The 19,556-nt window shown below is 39.5% G+C and overlaps 1 protein-coding gene across 9 annotated transcripts in view; it reads right to left on the reverse strand.

The window, feature by feature from the left end:
• DDX59 (DEAD-box helicase 59) overlaps positions 1 to 19,556 on the reverse strand; it is a 32,801-nt gene that overhangs the window by 1,693 nt on the left and 11,552 nt on the right. For 5 of the 9 annotated variants that reach the window (XM_065072433.1, XM_065072436.1, XM_065072437.1 and 2 more), the window contains 8 exons: positions 9,536 to 10,365; positions 7,130 to 7,297; positions 6,302 to 6,391; positions 5,651 to 5,902; positions 4,589 to 4,741; positions 3,958 to 4,086; positions 1,975 to 2,234; positions 985 to 1,123 (listed from right to left, as the gene is read on the reverse strand). In XM_065072433.1, coding sequence (XP_064928505.1) covers positions 1,093 to 1,123; positions 1,975 to 2,234; positions 3,958 to 4,086; positions 4,589 to 4,741; positions 5,651 to 5,902; positions 6,302 to 6,391; positions 7,130 to 7,297; positions 9,536 to 10,354 — 1,902 coding nt within the window. In that variant the 5' untranslated portion in view covers positions 10,355 to 10,365 and the 3' untranslated portion in view covers positions 985 to 1,092. Of the gene's footprint in view, positions 1 to 984; positions 1,124 to 1,974; positions 2,235 to 3,957; positions 4,087 to 4,588; positions 4,742 to 5,650; positions 5,903 to 6,301; positions 6,392 to 7,129; positions 7,298 to 9,535; positions 10,366 to 11,602; positions 11,662 to 11,699; positions 12,608 to 19,556 lie in introns of those variants that run through there. The other 4 variants (XM_065072431.1, XM_065072434.1, XM_065072430.1 and 1 more) reach the window with 4 other exon arrangements.

A 19,556-nucleotide genomic window follows, 5' to 3' on the forward strand; every position in this document is an offset into this window, starting at 1 on the left:
GGACCTGAGGGGACTAGGGGGGGCAGGACCTCCGGAGCCCACCGCCCCGCACTACCGACCCAGGCAACGTCCCACCCGTACGGCGAGCAGCCGCAGGGACACCCGCCCCCCCGCCGGGACCCCTCACCTCACAGCGGCCGCTCCCCAACCGCCGCCCTCGCGCCGCTCCGGCCAGGCCTCGCGCTCACTCCCTGCCCCGTTTGAATGCGCCGGGCCCGCGGGGATTGGCTCCCGCCGACACCGCGTCAGAACGGGCGGGCCCGGCGCTGGGAGCCGCCCTCGAGCCCGAAGCGCCGCCGCGGTTCCGGCGCCGCTCCCAGCGCCGCGGCCCGTTGCCCCGTCCCAGCGCTCTCCTGAGCGAGGCGTTTGCTGCTCTGCAGGGCTGCCCCGCCGCCAGCCTGCGGCCGGTGAGCCCGCCGTACCCACCAGCCCGCGAACGGAGCCGGCCCGCTACAGGGAGCTGCTCGGCAGGCGGCGGCGAGCCGTGCTCCTCAGCCCTCCCACCAGAGAAAACGGGAGTGTTCAGAAGAGGGAGGATTGCAGGATGAAAAAGATTATCAAATACCGCTTCACGCAATCACCCCAAGACATAAAAACCGGTCTCTTGCTAAGGATGTGTGCGTTTTATAACAGATTGGGCACTTACTGTACTACTGAGCTAATATGAGAAAGTTAAAAAAAGTGCAGCAGAGGAAGACAAAAAGTATGGTGGGGGGAGGAAAAGCAAGTTAAAAACTTGAGTTTTTCCCTGTGCCAGATTATGTTGTGGTAGTAGCAACAGTGAACAGAAAATAAATCATAATAAATATGTTTCAGATTAGCAGAATTCATAGCAGGATTTTGTCATTAGTAACTATATAAATCTGTTATTATCAAAGAACCCCTGGCACCATCAGCTCCCTTGCAGCAAGTAAGACTTTGTTTCTAGTTGGGGAAAAAAAAAAAAATCAGCTACTAAGCTTTTAAAAGTGAGTTTCCTACCAAACTAAGTCCTTGTATCGTATTGCTGTCCTTTGGCCAAAGAGCAGGCTATGCACAGGGCTAACTTCTAACTACCTGGGACATCTCAGTCTGCCAAAAAGGGATGATTCATCACAGCAGCACGAATTTCCCAAGCCTCAGCCTAAAATTTAAAAAAAAAAGTTTTGATTACGAGCTGTCTCAGACTTCAGACGTTAAATCATGCAACACTACCTTAATATGGTTTTGTCCTCATTTCCTGGAAAAAATTGAGATAGCATCTGGTGTCAGAGCATGGCAAGTTATGCTTAAATGAGTAGTAAACAAGTAAATACTATTAGTTTCATTAAATAAGAACACAACTTCTAATTTATGTGTCTTATTCTATTTCTCTACAATGAAGTTATACTACTCAGTATTTCTGCTGTTGCAAAGTGCTTGAGCAGGACTTTTAAGTGGTTCACAGGCAATAAAGGCGAAACTAATCTTTCAGTACTGTTTACCAACAAAACTTGCATCTATGTTCACAAGAAACCCCCAGAGAACAACTGAGGATTCAGCGAAATGTTCCCTGTGGAAGCTTTTATGTAAACTAACAGGAAGAAAGTGAGGCTTGTTTTCAGAGACCTGTTGTCTTTTTTTTTTCCTTTTTTTTTTTTAGGGTGTCCTTTGTCAAGGACACAAGGAGTTGTGTTTCACAAGAAGTCTGAAATGATTATTCAGAAATATTAAAACAAAGAATATAATCTCAGCTTATGTTGCAAGCAATGCAACTACTTGCAACTACTACTGGTTTTGAAAAAGGGTTACATGGATTATTTTTACTAGGCCTGACTGTAATTCAAGCCCGCAACGGTCTGTATTTCAAAATGAATGAAATAAAAATGAGACTCCTTTAAAAAATGAATATATTAACTTCTTTTAAAAAGGCAACATACAAGGCAACATAATTCCACATTTATTTTTAATCACACTTTCATTATAATTACATAACTATAAATATATCTTTATTACCTCTGATAATTATTTTTGTCGTGTTTTCTAATAATGTCCGTAATATTATCTCCTGTTACAAGGCTATTCTGTAATTGTTTAAGTCTCTGTTGTTCCCTTCTTTTTTGGTCATGAAGATACGGGGAATTAAGCAGCTGTGGGGGAAGAATGGTGCCCGTTGGTTTTACTCTCTTCACAACATCCCAAAAGAGCTTCTTGCTGTTGTTATTAATAAAAGTAATTGCAGTTCCACTGTGACCCAACCTTCCTGCTCTTCCAACCTGAAAATGAAAAAACTCATTTTAAGGTAGCAATATTAAAGGGAAATCCTTCATATATCCTTAAAGTTATTTTCTGCTACAAAACAGCAACTAACCAAAATGACAAGGCCGACTCTTTTTATCTCATCCTCGAAGCACAAAGTTTTAATAAACTTCCTGAATTCAGGAAATGGATATCTGAAGCTCCAGCTTAAACACATCTAAAATTACCACTTGTTTATGGGACATACCAGAAGTCCAGTATTGATGCCCAGGTATATGATACAGCCCATGGGCAAAGGCTTACAGTAAATCTGTTTCGAACAAAATGTTTTTTAAAAAATGATCATTACAGCAATGCCACATATATTTATCTTGTATCAAGCACAATATGTACAAGCATGACCTTTAAAAAGTCCTTTCAATGTTCTAGTAACTTTAAATTATTTCTCAATATTATCCAAAGTGCTTGAACAAATTAGAAAAGAATCTACAAAAACTTTCTATTTTGGAAGAGACAGCAGAGATAGTACACTAATAATGGTATAGTTTTGATGCTAGGAAAGACCATTTTTATTTACTTATTACTTGCCTGAAACTTTAGCAGAAAGAGAATTAAAAATCAGAGAGATGTAGTGCAGTTAGTGACACAGAATACTTCAGGAGTTATGAGACTGGATACTTCCAGAGGTCATTCCCAGCAGTTCAGAACAGGGTTAACTCCAAAGTTAGATCAGTTCACTCCAGGCCTTGTCCTATGGAGTTTCAAGGACTTCCAAGCTTACAGATCCCACCACCTCTCTGGGCAGCCTGTTCCACTGCCTGACTACTCTCCTGGGCAAAACATTTTTTCCCTGATACGAGGCCAGAAGAACCTCCCTTGCAGCAAGTTGTGACTGTTTGCTCTCATCCTTTCACTGTGCATCTCCAACAAGAGCCTGGCTCTGTCTACTCTTTAACCACCCATCACCAGACAGAAGACAGCAATTAAACCTCTACTCCAGCCCAAACAAGCCCTGTTCCTTCTGCCTCTCTTCACATGTCACGTTTAGCAGGCCCCTGACTTTGCCTGGACCCTGCAGTTTGTCTTTTCTTGTAGTGATGGTCTCAAAACTGGACACAGGAGTAGATTACTACGGCTTCAGAAGTGCTAAAAAGAGGGTAGTTATTAGTTCTTTCAATCTGCTAGCCAACCTCTGGTTGGGGTGCGTGTATGTATACATAAAAAGACACACACATGCACAGCCTACACATCATCTTTTTTAAAGCAAGATATCCTCAGCAAAAAAATCAGAGGAGATACTGGAGTAGGAAGATGGAATGAAAAGCAAGTTCACACCTGGTTTCCTGATTGTGTTATGTGCACATCCCACACTGCAGATGAGCTGCAGCACAAAGAGGGGTATTTGGCCCTTCTTCACAGACAGTCAAAACATGGTAAACTTTGCTTTCCATAGACACAAAATGATATAAGAGAATACAAACCAAGAAGAATAATACTGCAAACATAATAGATATAAAACCACTCTTCTAGGTTTTAGTAATTTATATGGGAGATACAAGAACAGTGTTATAGGTATTAGTAATATACATAAGAGACTTATAGAAGAGAGATTCAGCACCTTTCTCTCCTATAAACAATATTCCGGAGAGAAAAATAATCTTTACGTCTACATCTAAATTTCCATAGGTGGGTGTCATATTTCAGTACTCTTTTCAAATAATGCTTTAGCAATTTATTTACCTGATGTACATATTCATCCATACTTGAAGGCATATCAAAATTTACTACCAGTTTGACATTGACAAGGTCAAGCCCTCGTCCAAGGACTCCAGTACTTACTATAACTTCGTATTTCTCTTGAAGTAATCCCTGCGAGCGAGGAATAAACAAAAATTAATTCTTTTTCCTTGGTTGTGTTTTGAAACTCCCCAAGCACAGGCTAGGGTTAGCTATACAGTGTAAGAACACACCCAGTGGGATTATTCTATTGCAGAAGAGAGAATGCCCGCCCCTGTATTCTTGATTTAAATAGGAATATAGTTCACAGAGGTAATTAAAAAGAGACCAAAGCCACAACTTTAATTTAAAAAAAAAAAAATCAATTCAAGTTAAATGCAAATTTAAATTCCCATTCCAAAGCAAATAACCTATGAAATAGTCTCCAGTATTTATTTGAGTTTAAAATAGCATTAGTATCTACAGTTTTGCTTGGTCCCATCTGTCTGTCTGCTACTCCAGCAACAGTCCAGGTTTTACTGCAGAAAAGCAGTAAATTATGACTTAACTCATTCAAATGAAGCCACCTTTAAAAAAAAAAAAAAAAAGCCCACTTAAATCTATCAAAACCCCCATAACTTTAGGAGGCACAAACCTGTAATATGTCTGTTCTTTCCACCTGAGACTTTTCAGAATGCATAGCTGTACATTGCAATCCTGTAATCTTATGAACAGCATCACTCAACAGATCTGCTCCTAGTTTACAGTCCACAAACACCAACACTGGAGGTTTGAAGAGTTTTTTATCCTGTAAAATCAAACAGTTTGTGTAAGAAGGTATTACAACAGTTTGCTGCTCATTATCAGCAACTTGGATTCAATTTATTCTGCTCACTTTCTCTAATATTAACAACACTTTCAGATGAACAAATGTTCTTAGACTCTAGATAAGAAGGAACAAGATACCAGCCATGAAACTATACCAGTCTGTACATAATAAACATATAATGATTTGTAGACTCAGAACCTAAGTTTATATCAATACATGCTTTTTTTGGAAGTCAGAAGCCTTATTTTATTTCTTTAAATGTTACATAATAATTCAGGATTTATTTAAGTTGTGAGGTTCAGTTAAAGACTCTTATTTTCTTATTTCATATTTTCTTATTGGATAACCTCAGCCAAGATGCCAGAATTCCCCCCCAAAGTACTCATAAAAGATATGTCTTACTATTCATATAAAGAAAATTCAAGAAATTAGCTAAATTAATTATTAGCTAATTAACTAAATTAGCTTTCTTTACTGAGTTTTAAAATTACAAACCGCTCCCAGGCCATAAAGCAGCTCTAACAGTTTAAGAAAGTCCTGTTCCTCTACCACTCACAGATGACCATTACAAATCTTTGGGATGCCATACTGTGAATCACAAACAAACAAACAAACAAATTATCATTTTTACCTTGGATCCCAGCACAATAATCTAGTTTGCTCCTGCACAGGAGGAGATGTGAGCCACGGAGGTGGAGTAAACCCTGAAATTGCCATTAAAGCTCCTACACCGCAGAACTACTGAACTAGTTACACTGCAGTTACATGCTTAACCTCACGCCATCTCTTCACTACACACAGATGAGAATTAAAGACAAGAACGTGACAGATGTGTAAAGACATTAATAATTTTATAAGTTGTTTTTATGAGAAAAACACTACACTTACATTTAGTATTTCAAACAGCTTTTTCTTTTTAGATGGTTCTTCCACCCACAAGATAATTTGGCGAACATTGGAACATGGCAGATTCTTTTCTCCAATTGTTATTCTTACAAAATTGTGTAGAAGTTGATTTGCCAAGTGTTCGATGCCCACTGGAATCGTAGCTGACACCAGTATGGTTTGATGATCGTGAGAGATGTCTTCCAAAATATCCAACACTTGCTGCTGGAAACCCATTTTTAACATGGTATCCACCTAAGTGAAAAATATTACATTTGTAACAGATTTTTCCATAAACAGCAGAATCCTGAACTTGAATTGACAGAAGAACCATAATGTGTATGATTGGCATGTAATAACCCAAATGCTGGAGTATTTTCAGTCAGAAGAAATGCCAGGTGAGAAAATTAAAAATGAATGGTTCACACTGGTCTAGCAGCATTACCTTGTCAGGTACCTAAGGCTTTTATAGACAACAGAACATGCATTGTTCAAATGCATTTCAAATTGTGTTAAAAATAATTTTTCTCTTAAAAAATATATTTTATCTTTATAATGAACACTCTGTATGCTTAATTAATTTGATTAGGCACCCACACTGGCTCTTCAAGGACCTCGGTATAGGCAATACAGCTTCAATAACCAGAAACTTACTTCATCCACCACTACAATTTTTATGCCATGCAGTTGAACAGAACTTTGCTTTAAAATCTCAAGAAGTCTTCCAGGTGTTGCTATTATAACCTAACAAAAGACAAAAACAAACGAACAAATAAGAGCAGTTAGAAATTCCATTACAAGACAGATGACTGTCCTAGAAAAACTGTAAAGTTACAGCACATAGGTGACAAGGGCACTAACTGGTGAAATTACTTACATTCAAAGTAACAGGCCAGGGAAGTCTATCCCTCAATTACTCAACTTTTGAAAACAAAAAATCAATGTATGCGTTAAATACACTGTGAGAATACCTTCCTGACAATGAAAAACACCCAAGAAAGCTAGTTGTCATTTGTAAAGATTGGTTTTTTTCTATTTTAGTTATTGCACTTAATCTTAAGTCGTAAAATATTTATAGATAACTTAATATACTATGAAACCTCAAAAGGGAAACGGACCTTTTAGAACTCTAATGGAAGTGTCTAAACATAAGCAATGTAATCTGCATTAAAAATAAACTATCTTTGCTATAAACTATAACTCCTTGTCTAAAAAATGGCTTCTTTCAGTCTTTGAAAGCAGCAATATCATGTATGAAACTTTTTCAAAACCAAAAAAGCTATTATATGTTTAAGCAGAAGCCAAAACATTTAAGGAAAAAAAAAAACACAAAACTTGAAAAAAAGTTTTCAAGAGCTAACAATATTTTAATAGTTTAGACTTAGGAAATCTTCGTGTGTCCACACATCAACAGTAACATTTTTCTGTGAACGCCATGAAAACGAAACTCTCTGCAGGGTCTTTCCAGGCCATAGTCCTTACCTTAATACTCTGCTTGAGACGATGGAGCTGTGGTGGCAGTGGCAAACCTCCCACTAGGAGAACTGTTCTCATGTTCGGTAAGCCAGCCATCAGTTCTTTGGCTTGTCTCTCTATCTGAATTGCTAACTCCCTTGTTGGTGCCAAAATAAGGGCAGATGGAGTTTCAGTCTAGAAAGAGCAGGGGAAATCTATTAAACATGGAACTGCCTTATTATTTAGACAAAAACCTTTCAAGATTAAAATCTCCCAGCTACTGTGGATACAACTGGATTGCTAATACCCTTTCTATGTGAAGACAGAAGGATTACACCTTTAACAGGCCAGGGAAGTCTATCCCTCAATTACTCAACTTTTGAAAACAAAAAATCAATGTATGCGTTAAATACACTGTGAGAATACCTTCCTGACAATGAAAAACACCCAAGAAAGCTAGTTGTCATTTGTAAAGATTGTTTTTTTTCTATTTTAGTTATTGCACTTAATCTGTAACAGATATTCAGAATAAATTCCACATGAATTCAAAACACAGGATGATAGTTGAATCTAGAGTCATTAAAAAGAGGTTTAGAAGTCTTGGTATTACAGGAACAGACTATTTCCCTTTACTGTCTTGCACACCAATAAGTAAAAACATTAGGTATTAGCCAGAGAAGATAAGCAGTGATAGGAACTTTATACAGCAAAAACATGTGTCTTTGAAATTCAAAAACAAAATCAAAAACTCTTCTGACCCACTATTAGTCAGCCAGGTAGAGATGAATCATTAAAGTCGTACAGTCTTAATTTTTCTTCTGTTCCTTATATATATGGACCTTCAAAGAAATTACCAGCTCTGATACTTGTGCAATCCAGAAGACAAAAAACTACTGGTAATAATTCCTCTCAGATTAGCATGGATTCCTGTTTCCAGTTAACACATACTAACAAAGTAAAATGTACGTAAGGTAAAACAGGGGGCCAAGGGGAAAGGTAGAAAAACCGTCTAGCTCCAAGGTGCATTATTTCAGTAATGCTGATCACCCTTTCTGCAAAATAGCGCTCTCATATACTGGTACTACAATCACAAACTCAGTTTTCTGGATGGTGTTTCTGCATATCTTTCAGGTCTTTAACTGGAATATTTACAAGCGACCAACAGGAGGAAGTTGTTCCTATCTCACTGCATCATCAAAGGAACTACACTGCTAAACACTTGTGTCAAAAAAGGCTTTTTGAGTCATTTTCAACTGAGCAACAGTGTTTAACTGAACAACTTACTGCCACAAAAGCGGGTATCTACGTAGATATGGAGAAGCCAGGAACTGTCAAACATTTCATAACCAGATTATCCCTATGCTCTTAACATGTCATCTCCTTTTATGTTAAAAATGAATATTTTTTTCAACAACAAAATTTTGTGATATATACATTAACTTGTAATCTGGAGATGAAGAATAAGATCATGTAGAGAAATATTATTCATTGAGGCTCCAATTTTGTGCATGTTATTGTAGGCATTTAACTGTCTTGCAGACTTAAAAGACAATCAGACAGAGGAGGTACTGGGCTGTAATACCCCTGTTCTTAAATGTTGCCATATAATACTTCCATTCTTAAAACTAATGCAATTGCACTTTAAAAATTAAAAGTCACTTAAATAATCTTTATTCATTTGAAAAAAAAAAAAAATGAAAAAAATAAATACGTGCTTATGTTTGTTTGCCTTATAAAGGCATCTAAACAGTCTCAAACATCAACCAGAATCAGGTCCAAAATTTTCAAATATATTCTTATTCATCCCTTTTTGAATAAAACTGTTAAAGCAAAAAGCAATACTAAAGCACACACAGGTACAGTATACTGTTTGCCCTTCCTTCTCATCACACATTCATGTTCTTAGAAAGCTAGAGTTTTCTTAATTGCTTTTTCCCACAGTACAACTCAAGGATTTCAGAAATTATACAACCCCAAATTCCTGTAGTTATTTGATGGTCAGCTGAACACAGTCCAACAGAAATCACTCTCTGAAAGTACACAAATGCCAAAAAAATCCCTTTTGGCCATCTGAATTATCAAGATATAGGAACAAATACCAGAAGAGTGCCTGCAATTACTTTTGCTTGCTATTTTAAGTCATGTAGGAAATTTACCACAGAATTAAGTTACCCTTTTTCACAAGGAGAAACGGTACACTAGGTAGTGTTAATAGAGTTGCTCTATCTCCTGACCAAAGCAAAAAAACATTGAAAGTCATTAAACGTAATCAGCACCTCCCCCCGCCCCCCGAGAAACAATGCTCCATCAATCAAAAGTAAAACATATCACTGAATGTCAATTAAAACCCGTGCAATCACATTCTGAGTTATACTGGGAATCCAAGAGACAAAGTTGCAAACCACTTTCCCTAAACACACGAAGTTTCATTACCTCTTTCAAAACCTTCATAATAACAGGGAGTAGGAAGGCGGCTGTTTTTCCCGAGCCGGTGTCTGCACTAGCCACAATATCCCTTCCTAGTAGTCCAACAGGGATCATTTGCATTTGGATGGGAGTTGGGACTTCATAGCCAGAATTCTTTAAATTATGGTTTAAAGTTTCAGGAAAACCACAGTGTTCAAACTCTATAATTGGTCTTGGAACATGCTGGCCCTGGACAGCAATACCTAACTGCAGTTTAAGGTTCTCAATCTGCTCATCTTGCAAACCTAAAATAAAGGAATGATCTTTGTAGAAATAAGGTGTATTAAGCAGGTGAGTTTCTGCTTGAGATTCTGCTTTTGTGAGTTGATCAGTTTTTAGCTTTTTTTCCTTTTCTTGATGTTGTAGAAGGTGTTTGGCTTTACATTCCAAACTACACACATCTTCATCTGTTTTATCACAGATATACTCTCCATAACGACCACACACAACACATACAGGTTCTCCAGGTTCTGCCCAACGCTGAGATTTGCTGAAGGATTTAATGGGTTCTTCTGAAGAGCTGTCTTCATCAGTATTTTGGTTGTCCTTTCCCAAAGTTGTGTTAGCAACACCAAGATCTCCAGTTACAGGCTCTGTGCTTTCTTTTACAACTTCATTCAAATTGCATCTTGAAGCAGAAGCTTCCGTTCTGCCTGACTTACAGTCTTGGAACTCGGTGGTCTCCTCCAGCAAAGATCCTCCAGAAGACAATTTATTTTTCTTAGCCGTACAACTTTTGTCATCATCAGCAGCCCTCTTGACTTTAACAGATCTTGGTAAAAACATGCTTCAGTACACTAGAAATAAAATTGTTACAGTTGTTAGAAACTACCACCATTAAGAAAGGTATTACACATTTTACTGTCACCACACACACAAAACCCCCCAAAATCTAGGAAAAAAATACATTTGCAAGCTTAGAAATCAACTTTAATAACCTGAGAAGATCTACAAACTGCCTTGTTTAAAAATTATCTTGGTCTTAACAGCACTGACGTATTGCAAAGCAGTACTTTAAAATAACAGTGGAACAGTAACATGGAACAATACAGAGAGATCCATCTACCGCTAGTTCTCAGTATTATACATTTATAGCTGAATAAAAACTTAGATACATTTTCTGACAGTGAAAAATCCATTTTGAAAGTCAGTCATATTTAAATCCCTGGAGAGTTTAGTTGTTTCTAAGATGACATATAGAAGCAGAAACACGCATTCTTCCAAGCTACGAAAACAAACAAAATCATCAATTTTGAAAAGGGTGTGAGATTTAGTACAGGAGCCACCCAAACCCACTCGTTTTGTTGTACTTCTCAAAATCCACCCAAATTTAAGAAGGCTGTAAACTTTGAGATCTGTTTAGAGTCAGGCTCTTTTTATTCAGGGTCTCAAAGAAAGAGCAAAGACCTACATGGTCCATTTGCCAAGTCTCTACTGTAATACAAGGAAGCTGAATTAAGTGTTCATAAATAACCGTAACTTTTATATTCTGAAACTTTTGGTAATTGCCTCTGAAAGTGTCAGATGTTCTCACCAATTGTTTCGTATGTTACAATCAGTAAACAAAGTACACAAAATACCGTAATTTTATTCTGAACTAATTGCATTGTGCATACCAGTCTCTGGCAATTTCTTTTTGCACCAGCTTTCTAAAAATACACAAAGCCACCCCGTGTTTACAGACGGCTTTTGTTGTGCCCAACTCAAAGCAGTCGGGGCAGGCGGCTCCCGCCCAGACCAGCTCTGTGGGCTGAGACCCGCGGGCGGGACGAGCTGCCTGGGCGGAGGGCTCACAAGCCAGACCGCACCACTTCATCACTCGCACCTAATGAGAACTCCCCACAGCAAACCTCCTCACAAGCTCAGAAACCCCTCAGGTGCGCCCCGGGAAGAGCCGGGCTGACACCCCTGACGGGCTCCTCGGGGTCCCGTCCTGCCGACCGCGCTGGGCCGGCCCTGCCCGCGGGGCTCCCAGGCGGCTCGGCCCGCTCCTCCCCGCCTGTCCAGCTCTCTTCTCCGGCAGCAGCTACACACCCCAGGCGAGACCAAGACAGTGCGGAGCCGCCTCCGTCCGCCAGCCTCCCGCGCCGCCCTGCCCGCACCCCCGCTGCGAGGCGGAGCCCGGACCCACCTCCTCCTCCCCGCCGGCGCAGGGACGCCGCCTCACGTACCGCTGCCGCCGGGCCGGCCCCGCCGCCTCCCGTCACAAAATGGCGGCGGTTCCTGCAGGCGGCGCCGGGCGAGCGCCCGGCGGAAGCGGGAGCCGGGACAGCGGCCGGGCCGAGCAGAGGGGCGGTGAGCCGCTGGGCGGGGACTCCCGGCCTCACGGGCCCAGTCAGGCCTCATAGGTGGGCTGAGCCGAGGCACTCGCTGCCGCCCGCCGCTTTTCCCGGGGAGGGACGCGGGGCGGGAGCGGGCGGGTCTGCGTACTCGTCTTGGGAGGGGAAAAGCGCACCGCCGGGAGATGTCACCGCTGAGCGCAGTCGGGTGCGGGGGGATTGAGCGCGCAGCCTCTTCAGGCCTGCGGGCCGGGCTCACCCCGCACTGCCGAGCTACCGCCCGACGTGTCAGATGCTACGAACACACAAGTATTTGCACACGTAAGAAAAACACGTTATTACTGCACATGATGCAGGCACAAGGTATGCAGATAAATGCTCGGCACATGCACTGGCCCACTTGAAACACTTAGAAGGGCATGGTGAGAGCACTATTCATATTTTCAATAAATAAGCACACCTTGTTTACATCACAACGCATGAGAACACCAGAATTTACCACATTTCACTGTAGGCTAAAATAAACTTGCAGAGTTAACTGGAATCTGTGTTCTGCAAGGCAGTCTCGGTGCAAGCCCTGTGCCAGTGCCCCTGCCCAGCTAACCAAAAACGGCAGAGCCCCGAGGCTTGGGTGGGTGTCCCCTCAGGGGGTGATGGGTTCAGCTGCTTGGCCATTGTGACCAGAGTGGTCACTGCTATTCCTTTTCTTTCTAAGAACTTATGTCACCAAAAGGTGAGTCAACCTGTCCCAGATCCTCCCTTGCAACACCTGGCCCCTGGGGCGGTGTCACTGTGTCTGCACCGTTTGCAGGAGGCCCTGGTTTTGGCACAAGCAGGAAGACCAGAGTATTCCCAAAGTTAAAACATATACCCTGACCATAAATTATTTGGGGCATGGGAAATATATTGTGGGAGATACCCAAGTCGATGAATTCCCAGACACTCCAGATCAGGTAGTACTTAATTTCCCTCCTCCTCCAACACTGATCCCATTAGGCTGAAAGCATCCACATTGATGGGGAGATCCATTTTCTGGCTCATTACTCTTGCCGGTGACCACCACCATTTCCTGCTGAACGAGAGAATCCATAAATACCAGCAGCACCTTTGGAAACATGGTTTAACGACAGTGCGGTGGGAACGGGGCTAAAACATGCAAAGCTTTCAAGCAGCTGGCTGCAGCAGTCTGCAACATTCAAGTGCTGTCACATCTGAAACAAGGTCTATGTTGAAGCATGCTGGATTTGGTCTGGGGACGGGGGGACTTTTAATTAACTGGTACAACTGGAAGAGACTAGTGGGCTTCTGGGAAGATTAAGTAGGCATTTCCAGACCTGAAAAATTGTCAGGCAGCCTTCACCCACACTCCATACATCCTTCATTCTCTGTGAAAATTCCCACCTTTCTCTGATTCAGCCTCTGTTATTCCCCTTTGTTTTCAGTGACTTTCTTCATTTTCCCTCACGGATAGTTTCTAACATAGGCTAATTTCCTTTTCTTACTTCCATTTTTACAAGGTCATTTCCTGGAATTCAAGCCATCACTTGCTAAATAAAGACCAGTATTTCAACAATATGCAATAAGAGATGCTTCATACTCTACAAAGTCCATATACCAAAATGCAAACATCCTATATATATCAGCTTGTTCTAAATTTTGCTAACAGTAGGTTTCTGTGACAGAAATATTAATCTAACGGAAACAACTGAATCTAAAGAAAATTAAAGTATTTTTTTACAATGGTAAGAACACTGTCGTTTTGTTGAAATCTGCCACTCTGCTCTCAGCTGCCATGAGAGTTTGCATGCTTTGATTACGCAGACACATTCAAGCTCTGAAGGTTAAATAATACTGTCCATACGCTAACTACAGCTACTTAGTGTTTTTGTTCATAGTACATATTCCTGCTGTTCTGAGCTGCAAAATGCAAAAGTCCAGCATATGCGTTTCTGTGGAAGGAATAAGGTAGTCAGTGGGTGTATTCCGTGATTCATTTATGGTTGCATGACTTTCAATTTTTGCTTTACCCTGTATTTGTTTCATGAGAACACTATCTTGTTAGTAATGAACACTTTCTAATTAGGTCCTGATTGTTTTCTTTATAATCAGTTTGAAGATACATGTATTATGTTGCATTTTATAAGATCATTATTATGTAAGAAATCAGTTTAAATGCAGCACAAACTGACAATTCTCCAAGCAGAAAACCTGCCTCTACTGTTCTTTTATAATACACACCGATAGTTTTATTTTCTTTAGCAATAATGGTCTTTCAGAAGATGAACATAAGACTTCATCACAGCAGTAAAGATAAAAGGAGGTCACACAGATTATTCAAGCTGGTTAAAGACTAAAAGAGACCAAGTACTGAACAGTCTGCAGGATCACATCATCAATAAAAACCAGCAACCTCCCTCCCTCTCATTACGTCATCAATTATCTAGGAATCCTTAAAGAGTTTTTTAATAAGGACAACCGCATAAACTGACCATTCACTTACATGAATGCTCCTTGTAATTGGGGTTTCCCCATCACTTACTCCCCTTGTCTGAGAAAGACTACAGTAGACTAAGTTTCAGAAAATGGGTTATATAGATATTCAGAGGTATGAAAGGGCTTCCATGCAAGACACAACTGTGTAAACTCAGTCTGAAAAAGAAATGACTAAGGAACACATACAGAACATCTACTGTACCTTGAGTAGCTCATAAAGGCTGAACAGCTACTGATAGTTCATTCTTCCAACAAAAACTGTAATATGAAATTCTAATATGCTTTGTAGTAAGTGCTCACAACTGAAAAGGAGTGCAAGCTTCCACAGAATGTAGTATGTTATTCTTTATTTACATGGAGAAGTTAATCAGCATAGATGTACCAAAAACTCTTGTGAAACAGATACTGTGCTTTGTGAGCTCACAAAATAAATACCTTTTTTACCCTGGAATAAAGTATAAACATTCCAGTCCGGTCACTTTTCTAAGCTCTTTTAGAATGCTGAAATATGCAAGATTAATAGATAGCCCTGATAAATTTAATTTCCATCCTCTCAGCTCTTGATTCTGCTAATCAGATTTGAGTCCAAGGACATTTTACAAAGATTTTTGAACTCCCAGTTTTGTACCTTTAGATTTCATCAGATTGTACAAAATATCCCCAGACAAGATGCTCTCAGTTATCTTACAACTGTTTTGTCTTGGGATTCTTTCTTCTAAAAACTAGTTAGTTCAATCCCTGGCTGAATAAAGTTGGATTTTAAGTCATGTTAGAAAACCAAGAATGGTACAGTCATTTTTGCACCTTCTGGACAATTTATGTCATCATGGAAAATCTTGGTGTTTCCAGGTTGTGTAAAAAAGAAAGAAAAAAAAAGTAGCACCTGTATTTTGTATAGTCACATTTTTATTTAATTTAGTTGGTAAAACACCAAGACTTTACAATTTTCTCATCTTGTCTATGCTGCATGTGTTCCAGCACAACAGCTATCTAGGAAAGCATCATGCATTGTTATTAGAAACCCCTGTTCAAAATCAATCCTTATATAATTAATATGCCTCTTCAGAGTAACTTTAAAAACACTAGGAGTTATAGATGTAACAATGCACATAGAAACCCATATGTACAAAAGGACTAATACGTACAGACATAGATTTACTACATAGATATGCAGCAACAGATTGTTTCAACTTCACGCAAATTTCTGTTAGACTAACAAAGACAGTAACTATTGATTAAAAGGAAAAGTAAAAAATGAGATCAATAATTCAAGCACAAATTATTAATACAAAGGTATCCTCCTTTTTGGTCTAATTTAAATTATATTGGGAAGCTTCTTCCATATTCACTCATGGTTTCTATATCGAACATACAGAAAGCAAGCATCGCATCTTGGATTCCTGCCTTCAATTTAAAAACAGGCACTTTGCCCTACAACATCTCATAGCCGTTCTTTAGAAACACGAACCAACCTTCCCCATCACTTGCAAATAATAAATAATTCAGTAAAACAAGATTGGATTAAAGCAGGAGACCAAAATCCCTCTACTCCCAGGCACACTAAATTCCAAAGAAACAGGCATTCTGCATACTAATTCACAGCATCACAAGCATTTCAAAGAGCTGCTTGACTGTAGCATATGTGCTGTCTCTCCACAGCGACACCTGTCAGAGTGATGCTATTAATTAAAAGCTGTACCAGAACACAACCTGTGGGCACCTCTCCATGAATCTGACAAGCAAGGTGTTCTCAGGTTCCACACGGCCAGTCAACAGATAAATACATCCCAAAGACTAAGTCTCCAACCCGTTTAAACATAGTGCATTTCAAGTTTGCTTTGTACCCAAAATATCCTCATGTGATGCCTGAATTTTCCACCTGGAGTGAGCTCCCAGTGTATGCAAAATTAGTGAGACTGGACTCAAATCAGAGTGCAAATAGCACCTAATACATCGCTCCCTCAGGTGGCAAGTGTCAGTAATGACAAATCTGAAAATTAAAATATGCCTCAAAAGAACGTGTCTCATCAAGAGGAACTGTTTTATTTTTCCATTATGCTATCAATTAAAAAAAAAAAAATCTCAATATGTATCCTATTTATCATTATTCTGAACTAAGGAATCTCAGTGCCTTAATGTTTTTTAATGTTATAATGGATCAAAAGCATGAAGTTTATGAAGATGTCACTCTGAGATTCCCTGGTGTTTTGCTGTTGTTGGGTTTCAGGTTTTTTATTTGGTTAGTTTTCCTTTTTGTTTTTTTGTATTTTTGTTTGTTTGTTTGCTTTGGTTTTTTGTTGTTTTGGGTTTTTTTAAGTGTACATATGATTTGAGTTAATAAAACATCCACTGCTTGGGTGAAAGGGAGGGAGAATGTGTTTCCATTCAGAAGACACAGCATTCAAAGCACATTTACTTGGGGATTGGTGCCTGTGTCTGCTCAACCTGATGCTATGAAACTAAATATTTTCCTGTTTCTTTAATATTTTGGGATTTTGAAGCCACTCAGCAAATTTGTAGGTAGGTAGTCAACAGCAGCTCTAACCCAAAGCATACTTAATAAATAGCTCTTTCATTGAATGAATCAATGAGTCAATGACTCCACTGCTTTCTGAATTACAGCTTTAAAGGAAACACACAGGAAAAATCTGGGTAATCAAAAAACAAATAATGGTGGCTAACCATTAACTTAGCCAATTCTGCTAATATCCATACAGAATGTCCTGATTTAGTACAAAAATTGCATGCAGTATTTTTACTTTGAGGCCCAGTTTTTGTCATTTTGCCTAATCCCAACAGGACCTACATTTTTTTTGAGTAAGATTTACAGGCTTCCTGAGTCTTCTCTTTATTTGGTCAATATTAGTGTCTGCAGAAATCTGTGATAAAATTTGAATTAAAAAAAAAAAGCAGTCCTGCCCTGAAGCTCCAGAATTAAATGCCACTAATCCATGGGGAAATAACTGCACAGGACAAATCATGCAAAAATTATGAACATAGTTAATGTATATGATTATATACTCAAATACTGCATATAATATTTCCTTTGAGAATCAAGGGCCCCTGATTTAATATCACCATAGCCTTAGCACAACTGCAAAAACTACAGCGAATACAATTACCAGCTTCTTTGTACAAGATACAGAGTAGCTTTTTCCAATTAAAATGAATGATTTTAGGATATGCGAATAATTTAAACTAATTTACAAATCTCTGTTAGGTTTCTGAGACATACAGAACAAGGACTTGATCAAAAGACTGCAAAGACAATTGCAAATTTCCAGGGACTTCAGTAACCACTAATCCGGAACCCCGATTCTTAGAAAATTCAGGTGGAAATTAACAGGATTAAATAAATCTTGAAATGTAACATTGTGGTGCAGAATTAAGAATTAAAAATTCTGTCATTTCATATTAATCTATTTTTCTTTCTAAGAGGATACAAAACATTATATTTGAATGCTGCTTACCAATTTGCTATTTAGATTTGTGTTCCAATTAATAAGACTGTTTGGAGGCATGAAATTGACATCTATTCTAAAACGAAGATAACACTCCCACCCCATGCACTTACTGAAATTAAACCCTTTCCCCCCCCGCCCCGTGGTCCCACGCAAAAGGAGGTGGGGAGGAAGGAAAAAAAAAATCCACAAGAGACAACAGGGATTACTAAATTCCATCTTGGCAGATGACCTGTGTTTTTCATATGTATTTCCACCTGCCCCTTCAATAAACTCTCCCTCCAATTATATCACTTCTTAAAGAGATGAAGACCATTCTAATTAATTAGAAAGTATGATAAATGTAACAGTTTATGCTCTGGTACATTGCATTTGTATTACAGGGAGACAGGTGGAAGAAGCACAGAGCGGTAAACCATTAGTGCGACAGACTGAAGGAAAAATGTACATTGTAACCCTTTTGAGAAAATGGATAATAAACTTCCCTTCCCACCTCTAAAGCTCCTACCAGCATTTCTGGTTTTGAGAGCAGAAACCACTGTACTAAGAATGATTTAGAAAATATGCAAGAGAGCTGCTAGCAACCAGACTTTTTACTAGTCATCTTGTTAAAATCTGTGCCAATGCTAATAATTTGGTTTAGCTTTCATACGTTACATTTGGTCCCCATTCTGATTCTGCATCAAATCTCAAATTGGCCTAGTTGAATCCCTCACACAAGAATTATTAAAGGACATGGAAAGGCTAGAACTGCTTCTACGAAAAGCCAACTCACTGCTGTCAGAGTAGAAACCAAATTCAGGATGTCCCCGCTGTGGAGTTCCTGCCAGCTGTGATGAACGCCTTTGGGAGCCACTGGAGCTGTTTCAAACCAGAGGATCCTCCCAAGGGGCGCTTGGCAGCTCTGCAGCTCCAGGATTCGGGTCTCAGAAGCTTCCTTTATGTCTCCCTGCACCACTGCTCTGACTGTTACTGTTGGGCTCAAGCCTACAGATTTTTAGATTTGCCAAACGTCATTCTTTGTGTACAGAGTATTCAAGGCAGCCTTAACAGTTTAATTAAAAAAATACACCTTGTGGATATTTTTTCCACTGACTCATACCGCAGGTCCCTGATATTAATTTTGCAGACCTGTGGCGTACTTGGCCTTACTTGCACTAGCACAGATCTTTGTCGTGCTAAAAAAGACACTGTACGTGACTGCTAAGCAGAACAGAGGATAAAAGAATTGTGACTTAGTTTACCAAAAAGAGTTGCACCTTCAGCTAGAATCCTTTCCAAAAGGATTGTAATGCAGTATAAATACTTGGTCACTAAGTAGTTTGTTTGTCCATGACATTTTTAACAGGAAAGTACACCAAGTACACCAGATGGCTTTAAGTTCAAAAGGCAAACCATTTTTTACTTTGTTTTGTCTTCAAAATATGTTCATCAGTTTCACAGTTCTTTCCCTAGATGTATTTCTTCCCAACTTAATTCTTTCATGCATAGAAAAGAATGAGTGAAAAGGCTGTTTACATTTGCTATGGTTAATGCTCATTTTTTTTTTTCATAAACTCCAAAACACATAAATTTGAGAAGCCAGAAAAGCAAGGCTAAAGTCTCCTGCCAGTTCCTCCCTACTAAATAATGTATGGCCATTTGCAACAGCCTGAAGTTTTCCTCTCACCTGGGAGCCCATGGTTTTCATTAGCTTTAGAAAATAACACATAGAAAATAACAATCTGGATCTGGTCTTAGCATGACTATATTTCT

Source organism: Columba livia, chromosome 8 (genome assembly GCF_036013475.1).
Source record: "Columba livia isolate bColLiv1 breed racing homer chromosome 8, bColLiv1.pat.W.v2, whole genome shotgun sequence".
Lineage (NCBI taxonomy): Eukaryota > Metazoa > Chordata > Aves > Columbiformes > Columbidae > Columba > Columba livia.